Source organism: Martes martes, assembly GCF_963455335.1.
Source record: "Martes martes genome assembly, chromosome: 1".
Taxonomy (NCBI): domain Eukaryota; kingdom Metazoa; phylum Chordata; class Mammalia; order Carnivora; family Mustelidae; genus Martes; species Martes martes.
This window is the reverse complement of record NC_137888.1, coordinates 27,012,294-27,026,988: the sequence shown is the minus strand read 5'-3', so window position 1 is coordinate 27,026,988 and position 14,695 is coordinate 27,012,294. Positions and strand designations below refer to the sequence as shown.

The 14,695-nt window shown below is 34.7% G+C and overlaps 1 protein-coding gene across 2 annotated transcripts in view; it reads left to right on the top strand.

Annotated features, from left to right (window-relative positions):
• Positions 1-14,695, top strand: part of USP25 (ubiquitin specific peptidase 25) — a 129,131-nt gene that overhangs the window by 81,211 nt on the left and 33,225 nt on the right. For both annotated transcript variants that reach the window (XM_080796427.1, XM_080796426.1), the window contains exons 13-17: positions 1,465-1,623; positions 2,360-2,586; positions 5,911-5,981; positions 6,624-6,852; positions 8,305-8,505. In XM_080796427.1, coding sequence (XP_080652553.1) covers positions 1,465-1,623; positions 2,360-2,586; positions 5,911-5,981; positions 6,624-6,852; positions 8,305-8,505 — 887 coding nt within the window. The remainder of the gene's footprint in view (positions 1-1,464; positions 1,624-2,359; positions 2,587-5,910; positions 5,982-6,623; positions 6,853-8,304; positions 8,506-14,695) is intronic.

The following is a 14,695-nucleotide window of genomic DNA, read 5'->3' as shown; positions in this document are numbered from 1 at the left end:
ACCCAAAAATGGGCCACCTGGCTGGCTCAGTCAGTAGAACATCCAACTCTTGATCGCTGGGTCCTGTTGTGAGTTGAAGCCCCCACGTTGGGTGAATAAATTACTTTAAAAAACAAAACAAAACAAAGTTAAACTAACCTGAATTTTAAGGTTTCTTCTTGTATGAAATTAAACATCATTCTTGAGGTTTCCATTAAAATGAATGGTGACTGAGTTTTTCTCCTTGATACAGAAAATACAAACTCAGATGCCTACTAGGGCCTCATAGAGACTTTATAAGAAGGGAAGCAAGTCAAGTGTAAGCTGGTGGGCAAGGGGAGCCTAGAGAACATATCCCTGTGGAGAGGAAGTGCCTGCCATCTGCACAAGCTGGTGATATCATGTGTGACACCACATGTGAATCCCTCTCACTGTTTTTGAGAGCTTCCCAAAAGACGCTGGAATCTAGACAGTCAAATGTTCTGTAATTCAGACAGAGGTCTACAGGCTGAAATGTGGCCTGAGAGATCCCAGTTTGCAACCTCTGATTAATTTGTATTTTAGTATTTGTTTTAGTGTAAATTTGAAAATTAATAGCCCCAAACTTTTTAAACAAAAATAATGTATTATATTTCAATAATTTTTATTTCCAAACATTTTTTTAAAGATTTTATTTATTTATCTGTCAGAGAGAGAGCACAAGCAGGCAGTGGCAGGCAGAGGCAGAGAGAGAAGCAGGCTCCCAAATGAGCAAGGACCCCGATGCGGGACTTGATCCCAGGACCCTGGGATCATGACCTAAGCCCAAGGCAGCTGTTCAACTGACTAAGCCACCCAGGCTTCCCAGTAATTTTTATTTCTAAAAGGTATCAGTAATCATATTAAAAACTAGTCACCAGGGGCGCCTAGATGGCTCAGTGGGTTCAGCCTCTGCCTTTTGCTCGGGGCATGATCTCAGGGTCCTGGGATTGAGCCCTGCATCGGGCTCTCTGTTGAGCAGGGAGCCTGCTTCCCCCCCTCTCTCTTCCTGCCTCTCTGCCCACTTGTGATCTCTCTCTGTCAAATAAGTAAAATCTTTAAAAAAAAAAAAAAACTGATCCGTAAAAGGTGGGGAGGACAATATTAGTTACCATCCTAATCATGAGACCAGATGACAGATCTAAAAATAAAAACAGTCTCAGGAAATGGAGCTGTCAGTTTTCATTTTCCTATTGGGTTACACCTTAGAGCAGCATTTAAAATTTATAAAAGTGTACGGACACATGCAGTTGTAATCAACTTTGTTTTCCATAATTTGGAGAACATCTAAGTTATTTCTTGAATGTATCTTCAGTTTCAACATCTTCATTTGAAAACAAAATTAATTGCATTGTTTAGGAAGATTTATTGAAGTGTTTCTATCATGTTTTATAACAGTTATTAAAAACAACCAAATGTGCTTTATATACAACTGAAAGAAGCATTTATACATTTTATGGTTAACAGATATTTAAGCTACGGTTCGGGGCCCAAACGATTCCCCTTGGTAGATGTTCTACAATATGCACTGGAATTTGCTTCAAGTAAACCTGTTTGTACGTCTCCCATTGATGATATTGATGCTAGTTCCCCACCTAGTGGTTCCACAGCACAGACATTACCAAGGTAAAAAGTTTTCCTGATTCAAGAGCCCGCTATGTTACTTGTATTACACAGTGATGTAATTGATACCTTTAAAGAGGGTTTTATAAAATGTACATTGTGATTTATTTTAGTGAACTCTGAAAATACTAAATTCACTTACAAGATTATATATCTTCTGGGTGCTTTCTTATTTCACTGTTTCAGTAGATTTTATGGTTGTGGATTGGAATTTTCGTCATATTTATTTCTGTTCCAAATTATTGTTATTTTGGTTTAGATTTCCACTTTTCATCCATGAAAATATTATGAAGTTGGTTTTTCCTATAATGTAAGCTGATAAATATTATGTAATTCTGGTATACATAAGATTTATTGAAATGATTAAGCCATTTCTTCTATAAAGCCACAATTTCATCCTGATAATAATGTATTCCTCATATATTAAGAATCTCAGGAGGGGGGTGGGAAGGATGGGGTGGCTGGGGGATAGACATTGGGGAGAGTATGTGCTGTGGTGAGTGCTGTGAATTGTGTAAGACTGGTGATTCACAAACCTGTACCCCTGAAACAAATAATACATTATACGTTAATAAAATAGAAATCTCATTGGATATTAAATTAATGCACATATTTCTCTTTTTTTAAAGGCCTTTTTGAAATTATAAGCCAATTTAATGCTATGTGTTTGGCACAATTTTTGTCCAGAGCGTCCACTTGGAAAGTTTAATAATAAATATTTTATGCTTTAAAAATACAGCACAACAGAACAACAGGGAGCTCCTTCTTCAGAACTGCCAAGCACGTCACCTGCATCAATAGCGGCCATTTCAGCAAGATCAGTGATACATAAACCATTCACTCAGTCTCGGATACCCCCAGACTTGCCCATGCATCCAGCACCAAGGCACATAACAGAAGAAGAACTTTCTGTGCTAGAAAGCTGTTTACATCGCTGGAGGACAGAAATAGAAAATGACACCAGAGGTAAGAAGCTTCTTTCAGCATAGCTACCGTCCCCTCAGATAGATAGGTATAATATGAAAATCGAGATGGGAAATGACCTTTGGACATTAGATGTAAATATTATAACGTATTTTTTATTTTTTGTTTTTTACAAGAGAAACTAGCCTGACTACCTGTTTTTATGATCGTATTATCAGATTCAGAGAGACCAACCGATTTCCTCTGGACTACTTAGTTGATTAATGACATAGCAGATGGTCTGATTTTCTCATTTAGTGCTCTAAATTTATATCAAACTGGTATTCACAGCTACCCTATTGGTGAAAGCTCATACAATTAAATTGTGTATTTATCAATTATGTCCTCCTCCTAATGTTTGTGTAATGAGTTAAAGTGATAAAATTTTTCTTAGATTTAAGAATTAGAAATGTAAATTTTATTTATTTATTTTAAATACTTTATTTACTTATTTGAGAGAGAGAGAGCTTGAGCAGGAGGAGGGGCAGAGGGAGAGAGAGAAGCAGACTCCCTGCCGAGCAGGGAGCCCAATGCTGGGCTGGATCCCAGGACCCTGAGATCATGACCTGAGCCAAAGCTTAACCAACTGAGCCAGCTAGGTACCCCAGAAATGTGAATTTTAATTTTAAATCTGCTCTAACAGAGATTTCCAAATATAATCTGAGAGCCAGTGCCAGTCTGTAATGTGTATTAACTGGCATGTAGCAAAATAAGAAAAATAAGGACAATGCCCTGCTGGGAGTGAGAGTACACGTGTGTGTATATGTGTTGGTGTTAAGTTGCCATCTGGCCTTTCTTGGAAGGAACTCTCCTTTATTCTGAAATTATATCTTTGCTACTTTACTGTTGTTAAAATGTCCTTTTTCTTTTTTCAAATGAAGGGATGTTAATATTTTATGGTAGATTTTATTATTTTTTCTTACATGGCAAAATATAATAACCTATTATTGTCACCCAATTTTATCCTAATTTTTTTCTATGAAAAAAGAAAAATCTAGGAGCTGTTCTTTTATACCAAAAGATTGGAATTATTTTAAGCAATATGAATGGTTGGATTTTAGATGCTCAACTTGACTCATTATAGGCAATATGTAAATAAAGAGCAGTCCTAATGTAATGTAATCTAATATAATATAATAATATAAATAGGGCATGATGGCAACTAACATTTAGCACCAGTAGCTGTAAATGTTTCCCTTAGTTATTTTTCATATGTAAGGGAACATTTTTACATTTGAATTCATTAGTGAGCATTTATTGAGCACACCGTGTTTCCTGAACACTGTACTAGATATTAAATAATTTTCTACTGGACTCAGCAGTTTGTGTTTGTTTCTTTAAGATGACATTCTGAAGGGTGGAAGCTAGGAAGCTTTTGACACCAAGGTAGTGGCATTGAGGGAGGAAAGAAATGAACGGATATGATCTACTCTTTAGAGAAAGCTGACAGGAGTTGAGAGAGAAAGAGAGGAATTAGGGACGATTCCCCAGCAGTTTCTCATGCTGGTATGAATAGACAAATAGAGTGTACTTTGGAAAAGGGCATACTGGTGGGTGAACAGGTCCCCACCTCAGGGGAGGAAGTAGGAATAAGATGAATCCACTTTGGGCCATTTTAAGTTTGAGGAACTTGAGAGACATTCATCTGATAAGGGTTTGGAACTTAATACCTCATACTTTGGACCATAGTAATGCAAAACTGGGTGAGATTTTCCTTGGAATATTTGTTTCCTCTTTTATCCCTGTTATCAGCTGTTAGCATTATTTTTTAAACTATTGTATAATATCCCTGCATCTGAGTAGCATGTAAGTTTTTACACTGCAGATAGTCACTCCAAATAGTGCTGGCCTATATACATATTGACACACTTGTTTGAGTAGGATATATTCTTCAAGTGTCATTTCTGGTCCAAAGTGTATATATTTTAAATTTTAACTGTTTTAAAATTTTTTTAAACTGTTTTAAAATTTAAACTGTTTTAAAATTTTAAAATTTTCCCTCCAAAACATTGAACCAATTTTTATTCCCACTAACAGTATAGATAAGCCTGTCTCCCAATATCCTCTTTAGCCTTGGGTACTTTTTAAATTGTGGTAGCCTGAACATTGCAAAGAATGGTATGTTAGTGTCAGTGTCTTAATTTGCATTTCCTTAATTATGAGTGAAATAATTCTGTTTTTCTATAAATTTCTTGTGACATTCACGCATTTTTTAATATCGAACCATTTATTGTTCTCTTACTGCTCAATAGAAACTTCAACATTATGGGTATTAACCTGTTGCCTGTAGTGTATGCTGTAGATAGTTTCTTACTCATCTTTGTTATTTGACTTTTTTTGGTGTTGGTTTTGTTTTGTTTTTATAATGTAGATTTTCTTAAGTTTAGGGAGAGTCTTAGCTTTTACTTTATGGTTACTGGCTCTTCTGTCAGGCTTAGCAAAAGGTCTTTCCCCACTCTGAAGTTACTAATATTTTTTCATAGTCTCTCATGGTTTCTTCCTGATTCTTTTCAGTAGCTTCACAGTATAGGTTATACTGTAATTTAACCATTTCCATAACCATAACCATTTAACCATTTAATAGGTATTTAGGTTGTCTCTAATTTTTAATTATTACAGGCAGTATAACTGAATAATTTTGTAGAATGGATTTCTGCTGAAAGTAGAAGTAATAAGTAATGGGAGTTTCAACATTATTTCTGTTGGTGATTGTGGTAGATTTTTATTCAGTAACATATATTTATAGAAAGTTTGTGGCAAAGTTATTTCATTTCATAGTTTTCCTATTTTATATAAATATGTAAGGGGCTTTATGTTACATTTTTGTTGAAACTTTCCTTTATAGATTTGAACAAAGTTCACTTTTAGAGACTCGGTGCATTTTCTAAGTGAATCATATTTGTTTTGGTTTTTAGTTATGCACTGGTGCATATATTTTATTAAGGAGAACTATATTTTATCTTATACAGACTCCATATAGTAATGTTTCCAAGAACAGTTATAGGAATTTTTCCTTATTCCTCTAACATATTAGTAGGAAAACCATTAGTTCCTATCTTATGTCTAGTAGAAGCATACTTGATGATAATCATTTTATTTTATTTTAAGATTTTATTTATTTATTTGACAGACAGAGATCACAAGTAGGCAGAGAGGCAGGCAGAGAGAGAGGGAGAAGCAGGCTCCCTGGTGAGCAGAGAGCCCGATGTAGGGCTCGATCCAAGGACCCTGGGATCATGGCCTGAGCCGAAGGTAGAGGCTTTTACCCACTGAGCCACCCAGGCGCCCCTGATGATAATCATTTTAAATGACATCTTCTATCCTTAGATTTGCAGGAAAGCATATCCAGAATCCATCGAACAATTGAACTAATGTACTCTGACAAATCTATGATCCAAGTAAGTTAAGTTTTAAGTTGGTAAGTACTGTCAAAATTATTTATGTATTTTTGTTTGTATGATTAACCTAATTCTTAAGCTAATTTTTCTTAATGTTTTGTTATAAAATTGCTGATCTTAAAGATTCCATATTAATATTTCCCACATTGAGTTGTATTCTCATAATTATTGTTTACTTTTTAAAATTATTTTACAGTAAAACTTAGCAAAAATTTTCAGAAAGTCCTATGGGGGAAATTATATGGTTGTTTGAGGATATTAAGATGGGGGGATGTATAGGGCTCAGTTACATTTTAACTTTTGGTATACATTGTGTAGGCCATATTGCTAATTCAGTCATCAAGTTATAATTGGGAAGGTTTAGACAAATCATGTGCTATATTTAAAATATTCATCATAAGTCTTCATTTGAAAGAAACACATTTTCAAAGTCTCAAAAATCATCCTACTTATACACCTGCTTTACATGTCATTAGCTTATTTATCTCCCCCCCCTTTTTATTTCGTAGTTTAATTTTTTCAAAATTTTAGTCACAGCCAGTTTTCTATGGTATTCTTCAATCAGATAATTTATGGGTTTCATGGAATGTGGTATTAATAGACTACTTCACTGTGGCTTAACTCCTCTGTTTTCATATTTAGGTTCCTTATCGCTTACATGCTGTTTTAGTTCATGAAGGCCAAGCTAATGCCGGGCACTACTGGGCATATATTTTTGATCATCGTGAAAATAGGTGGATGAAGTACAATGATATTGCTGTGACAAAATCATCATGGGAAGAGCTAGTGAGGGATTCTTTTGGTGGTTATAGAAATGCCAGTGCATACTGTTTAATGTACATAAATGATAAGGCACAATTCTTAATAAAAGGTAAGAACATGAAATATATAGGGTAGTTTTTAAACTATTTTTAAATAAGTAATTCTTTTATGTGACTCCAGTCTCTGGTGTGATTAGTTAAGTGTAATTAATTACATTAAGTGTAATTGACTCAGAGGGTAATGGTTATGATTAGGGAGTGCGCTGGCTTATTCTAAGTAAGAAACTGGAATTAGGAGTAATATAATCAGGACTGAATTGGAATATATTTTGGAATATATTTTGTATTCAAAGTTAACTATTTAGTAACTGTTATAAAATGCAAATCTGACCTATTTGTCCTAGCTAAAATCCCTTTTAAGGACCACATGATGCACTGACTCATATTTAAGCTCCTTAACCTACTGTATAAGGCCTCCATTTTCTGGCCTCTTTCTCTCAAGCTTCGTTTATGACTCCTGTCCATTTCAAACAATATATACTTTACTGGTACTTGAACTGCTTGTTGTATTATCTTCACATCAAATGTTTTCATACATTTATATGTTTAGTTTTTATGTTTTTTATTTCTTGGAGGAAATGTTCTTATTTCTTTCTTCTTTTGTCTTATTTCTGCTCGTCTGTCAAGATTGAATTCAGTCATCTGCTCTGCCAAGTTTTTTTTTTACCTCTATAAGAAAATATCTCTCCTTGTGTTCTCATAGCATACCTCTATGGGGCACTTATGTGTGTTTGAGTTGTGTGTCAACTTGTCTTTTCTACTTCATTCAGATCTCCTCAAAAGCAGAGACCATGTCATACTATGTCTTAATCATTTTATGTCTTATATTCTAATATAGGCTTTGCATATAAAAAATACTTAATAAAGCTTTGTTGAAACTGGGTAAAAATCAACTTTCCTTTTGTGTTAAACCATTCAGCAACACTAGCTAGATGGTCCACTTATGACTGAAAGCTGCAATGTATTTTATATGCGTATAGTAGGGTTTTAGTAACTCTCTTAAATACTACTGTAATGTTCTTGAAAATCTTGCTATATTGATTAGTTTTCAAACTACCTAAAAGTATATTGCTATACTTAACTGCTTTGGATGAAAAAGAATTTTAGTTCTGTTTTGAGTTTAATAAGGTTATGAGCTACTCTCATTTTGCAATTTTTATTTCATGAATAATCAAACATCTAGTATTTTCTTAAAGTAGAAAATGTAGTGGTATGTCAGTATTTGAGTAGCAAATGATTTTGGCTTTATATCCTGTTCTGCTTTTTTACTCTCTTAATCTAGAGATTAAAAAACCCCCCGGGAACATTTCCTATAATAGACAGTGAAATATTTGCATCATTGCTTATCCATGCAGTTTGAGTTTTCTTTTAATTTTTAATATTGATTTGTTAAATGGTAATAATTCATACTTTAAATCCCATTTGAAATGCATCCTATTTTGAGCTTTGCATTTTTCCTTTAATTCTTAATTTTACATTAGTTTTTGAAATATGATTTGCAGAGGAGTTAAATAAAGAAACTGGGCAGGCTCTTGTTGGAATAGAAACATTACCACCGGATTTAAGAGATTTTGTTGAAGAAGACAACCAGCGATTTGAAAAAGAGCTAGAAGAATGGGATGCACAACTTGCCCAGAAAGCTTTGCAGGAAAAACTTTTAGCATCTCAGAAACTGAGGGAGTCAGAGTCTTCTGTAACAACAGGTTAGTACATTTTGATTAAATTGTATTTTATTACCAATATATTTATTATTGATATTATAAAAATAAGTATGCTTATTTGAAAAAGAACTTTAATTATTTTAAAGTATGAAGAAGACAGTAAAAATCATCTGAAATTCCATTACTGTGAGTTGCCATAGGTAACAGTTCAGTTGATCACTTTGCCAGGCACTGCTGCATACATAAATGCCTTTTCAAGTTAAATGAGATAATTCTGCTAACTCTTTCTCTACCTGTCCTGCCCATTTTGAGTGGGCCTGACCCTTCTTGGCCAAAAACTTAGAAAAGCCATGAAAACCAGCAAGTAATCCAAACCTTTTCACTAAAGCTATCAAGAGAGTGAACTTCAGTAACTTCCCATTTGAACAAAATAGCACTATTGGTATATCTGTATATATTTTGTATAATACTTTATGTAATATATTGTATAATTATGCTAGTATTATAGAGCAGTTATTTGATTTCAGAATCTTTAAATTTAAAAAAAATTAGCTGAAATTAAGTATTTAATATTTTAAAATATTCTAAAGTTATTAGCTGATGAAGTCAATGAAATGTTTAAACACAATACAAAAATAAATATGTCCTGGAGAAAGTGAAAATAAAATGTCTTCTGATTTTTTAAAAAGATTACTTCCATCATCACAGAGTAGTTAATATTTTAGGGCAACATATTTTCTACTGTAAAAAAGGCTATTTCTCTGTTGTAGTTGGAGGAATGAGAAGAGATAAACAGATATTTCTGTCAAACTCATCCTTCCGCTTTAAAACTCTCAGTGGATCTTTTTGAATGGCCTTTTTATGCAACCTTTGCTTGTTTTATTTTCATTTTTTAAGAAAGCCTTGTAGATGTTTGCCTAATTTCATCTTTTACAGACCAGTTCTCAAACAGCATTACTTAAGTGAATTTTAGTGTTATCATTTTAACTTTATAAGAAATTATTCTCTCAGTGAAAGATGTACAATACCACAATGTGGTATTGGAATAAAATAGGACACACAGATCTGTCCAGACTTGGTAACTTGTTTTCATGGAAATTGATTAGGTGAGTCCTTGATCTTGATGTTAAGAGGCATTCATTCAAAATTTTTAAAAGACCAAGATAATAGTATTATACCAACAAAGATACCAATATTATGATACTTAAATGCAATATAGTATATCTGAATACCACCATCGTAGTGTGGTAAGCTCTACCATGAGGCAGGACTATATTTTTTTCCATACATTAAGAGCCACCGTGTAGACCACATGACGGTCTGTGATTTCACAGTAATGTAATTTCTTTAGAGTGACTTTGTCTACTTCCATAGGAAATGACTCGATAGATATCAAGAGATTTTTGTGCTCAAATCACAGTATATACATTATAGTTCTTTTCATTTTTTTTTAAAGATTTTATTTATTTGACAGAGATCACAAGTAGGCAGAGAGGCAGACAGAGAGAGAGAGAGGAGGAAGCAATCTCCCTGCTGAGCAGAGCCGGACGCGGGGCTCGATCCCAGGACCCCGGGATCATGACCCGAGCCGAAGGCAGAGGCTTAACCCACTGAGCCACCCAGGCGCCCCAGTTCTTTTCATTTTTGAGCCAGTTCCGTCCCTTTGTGATTTCATCCTTCATCTTCTGTACATATCCTTCTCAAACCAATTCCCAGAACTTACCCCAGTGGAGCTACTTTGTTATACTTCCACTGACTTTTATGTACACCATTTGCATGTGGCTGTTCTTATCTTACTAGTGGCAGGATGTGGCTGCCTGATTGTCGTAAGTGATAGTGGTACCTAAGCACTCAGATGAAGGTGAATCCTACATTTTTGGATAAGCTGTAACTGTATTCTTGGCTCACTTAGATTTTGTGGCACCAAAATATTAAGTGCTATATGGTGTCCTTCTCTTCATCTTGTCTCTCACAAGACTAAATTTACAGACTTAATACATTTTATTTCTGTTCAAACTAATACATAGTCCCCACTAATATTCCTGTCTGACAGGACTAGCCAACTTTGCCCTGCCATTTACATCTGTATAAAAGGCCACATCTATATGCCCCATACCCTTTATCCTGATTAATACTTCCTACCATATACTTTTAATGCTGTTTTGTAATTTTAAAAAAACAAGTAGGTATTAGGCATATATTTTCAAGTCTTTCTTATTAGTTTAAAAAAAAAAACACTTGGGGATGGAGGTGTATTTCTGAGAGGAATCAAAATAACTAAAAAATAAAGAGACAGAAATGGTCAACTCACATATAACTATTATGATAATTATCTTCCAGCCTGGGTTTTTAGAAAGCAGTGGCAGTAACTGCCTCAATTGGAAACGCTGTGTCCCCTGTGGAATTGCTAGAAGCACACACTTTGAGTTTGTAGGAATAGAATGTGCTAGGTCTATACATTTGGGGAGTGAGATTATTGTTTGAAAGATTGGTTTCTATTACTGTATTATTTTATACATCCTATTAAGAAGTCCATCCTCTGTTGCAGGGCAATTTAACACAATTGTATAAGGGAATTCATTAATGTTTATTGGAACCATTTATCTCCCCACGCATTAGTGGAGAAATTTTACTTTAATGCCCATGTCATTTTCTGATTTCTCTTCACAGTTTCCATAGTAATTTGCTCAATTTGGTATAATATTTTCACCATATTAAAGAGAACCTATATTTAAATCTCACAGGTGTGCACTAGCAATATGAGTGACTAGTGGAAGTAATACAAGGAAGTCTTGTTCATAAAATTCATCAGAGTGATTTTTCTTTCCTTGCAAATCTTCTCAATAAAGCTTTAATATGAGAACTATTAAAATCAGTTTCTTCTGAGTGATAATCCAAATAAGAATTTTGATTTATATAGTGGTAGTTAAATGAGTCTTTGCACCACTTCTGCTTATATGTGACCAAAAAATCCATAGACCTCTCTTCTCTAGTACTATTCCTTGTCTTACTGAAACTAAGTAATAAATGATGGGACCAAAAGTTATTTGATCCTTTTCATGCTACCTCCTTAAACCTGCTTACGGCAAAGAAAAACTTACCTGAACACCTAGGTTTAGAAATCTGTTCAGCAGTTTTTTACTACGGTGTGTACGGTCTATGCCTAGGGAGTTTTTTTGTGAGTATAAGCAGCACACCCCACCTAAGTCAGATCACCTAAAACTTAGCTGGGATCAGAACCTCTGAAGGAAGGGTCCACAATATATATCTTTAAAAAGATCTTCAGATAATTCTGAGATGTACCTCTGGGTAAACAGTATGGCTCCAGGCTGTATTTATAAAACAGATTATTCAGAAGGAGAGAAGAGCTTTGCACTTTTACTTGTGTTTCACCTATCTTATTCAAACACTTCTTAAAAAGATTTATTTATTTGAGAGAGCACAAGTGGGAGGCGGGAAGGGTGAAGGAGAGAGAACCACAGCCGACTTGCTTAACTGACCGCATCACCCTAAAAACTATTTTTGGAAGTTTAAATTTTAGTAATTAACATGCAGTACAATATTGTTTCTGGAAAAATTGTTGAAGTCCTCATAACCCGTGTAGCATACCCGATTTTTTTTTTAAAGGTAAAAAACCAAGGTAAATAGGTTAATATGGGTATGGAGTACATTCTGTAAGATTTCATAAATTTACCTAGAGGGGGTTTGTAGAATTGGCTCTGGGACTTCTCTACAGATACTGTCTACGAGTTATAAACAAGCTGATTTTCCAGGAAAATACAGCTGGTTCCTGAGAATAAGACCTGGTAGAATGAATAATATTCTCAGTATTCTCAAGTTCCTTTAAAGCAGGACCTGAGTGATGTTCTTACTTATATTTTCAGAATCTACGTAATAAATGACATATGGTAGATGATCCTTGAATGTTTTCTGAATTGAATTCATTTCCTATGGAGATTCCAATAATGAGTTTCCTAGAAATAATCCTCATTGTATGGGAATACTAACATTTTTAAAAGTCTAGCCAAAATAATGATAACGTTAGAGAAGCAGGCTAAAAATGTGTGGTACAGATGTAACTCTGTCCTAGGTAAATTTTAGGCTTAACTCTGGTTCCTAAGCTTCTGCCCCCCACATTCCCACAATTCTGTTTGTGGTGTTTTTCTCGTGATTCTATGTAGCCAGACTACCTTGGCTCTTTATAGGCTGCTTCTGGGGGCTTGTTGATTTTAAATACATTTCTAGAAATGAATGTTCTGCATCTCTTTGAAATAATTTTCTTTAAATATTCTTCTAAGTGTGAATGTAATAAGACTCATCAGTAAGGCAAGGTATTAAATATTTCTGAAAGAGGAGATGTTGCTCCTTTTTTGTTTGTTTGTTTGTTTTTTTAAATAGTAGATTTAAGATCGTAGATTTAAGATCCCGAGTGTGGGGATGGGTTAACTGGGTGAGGGCATTAAGGAAGGCACATGAGGGGTGCCTGTGTGGTTAAGCGTCTGCCTTCGGCTCAGGTCATGGTCCCAGGGTCTTGGGATTGAGCCCTGCATTGGACTCCCTGTTCAGTGGAGAGCCTGCTTCTCCCTCTCCCTCAGCTGCTCCCCCTGCTTGTGCTCTCTTTCTCTGTCAAATAAATAAATAAGATATGTGTGTATACACACACACACACACACACACATATATACATAAAGGGCATGTGATGTGATGAGCAACTGATGAATTATTGAACATCTGAAACTAATGATGTACTCTATCTTGGCTAATTGAATTTAAGTTTTTTTTTTTTTTTAAAGGAAAAAAACAGATCCTATGCTGTAACAAAAAGCTAATTGCTTATCAAGGTAAATCTCCTCTTAAAATGTTGAAGAGCATAACCAGGAAATACACATAGGTAGAACACTCCCAAGCCCTCCCGTCCCCTTACTCAGTGCGAAGGTGGACCAAAGAAGCGGGTTCAGGGTAACTGTAGCATTTTGGGTCTTCTCTAATGGCCAAATAGGTGAATGAAACCCTTATGTCATGAACATAGAACATGGCTGGAAAATCTCTTATGTGAAGGATAACCATTTAAAAATCTCAGTGACATACCCATAGGACAAATAGATGATGTGAGAGATACTTTAGATACAGAGATATTACCAATTCTCCGGAGAGAATTGGTAATCACCAGCTGTATTCCACATGGAAGCCTGAAGAATATATTAAGCTGAGGGACCAGTTAGTTTATAAAGCGTCAGTTAGAGCACAGATAAAGAAAACAGTGTGGTCTCTTAATTGAATTCCTACTCTTTATAGCAGGCCAGCAGTGATGAGGCTTCTGTAGGGTTACAGGATGAACAAAAAACCTTGTATGTATTTACAGACACACAAAGCCAAACTTTGTGCTCTTGTTTTTAACAAAGAAATGGAAATTCCCTACATGTATAATATGTAGAGTATGAGTTACATGAGCCCTCCATACAGAAGAACAAAGTGTAGCCAGTAAAAATTATATTGACACACAAAAAAAGTTTGTTATGTTAAAAACAGTATATTCAGAATAATTCTTTTTCTTTATGAAATGTGGGTAAAGTCTGGAAATATATAATACTAAAAATATTAGCAGTGCTTCTCTCTGGATAGTGAAAAGAACTTTTTATTTTCCTCATTTTGGTTATTTGTTTTAGTAAACGTATTTTTTACCCTTCTGGTTAGACAAAATGAAGGCAAAACCTCTTTTCTTTTTCATAAGGATCATGTATTATAATTTGACTCCCTTGTATTTCTTCCAAATATTCTTCCCTGTGAATACTTTGTTTTATATAAACCATATTATTCCCCATGACTCTTGCTTGTGGGGAACTTTCCTATCTTTATAGCATCTCATGAAGCATCCTTCATTTAAAAAATATCCTCTGATAATGAGTATTCTTGAAATTTTGCCTGTTCTTTAAGACCTTCCTCATATCCCAAAGTCTTTATGAGTCCCCCTAATATTACCCCTGTGGCAGCTATTATCTTATTTCCTCTTAATCCCAACTCACTACCACATTTATGTTGTACTTATATTTTGGTTTATTTACCAGTATAAAGGCTCATTAATAGGAAGAATTTTATAATCTTCTGTCTGTTTTTGGTGGCCTGTTGCATGTGCTAGTCCTTCTGCCTGGAATTTCCTTTCTCATCTCTAAGATAGTCCTCTCTACACATTCTTCAAGATTTAGCTCAGTTGGCATTTATTCTAGGAAACCTT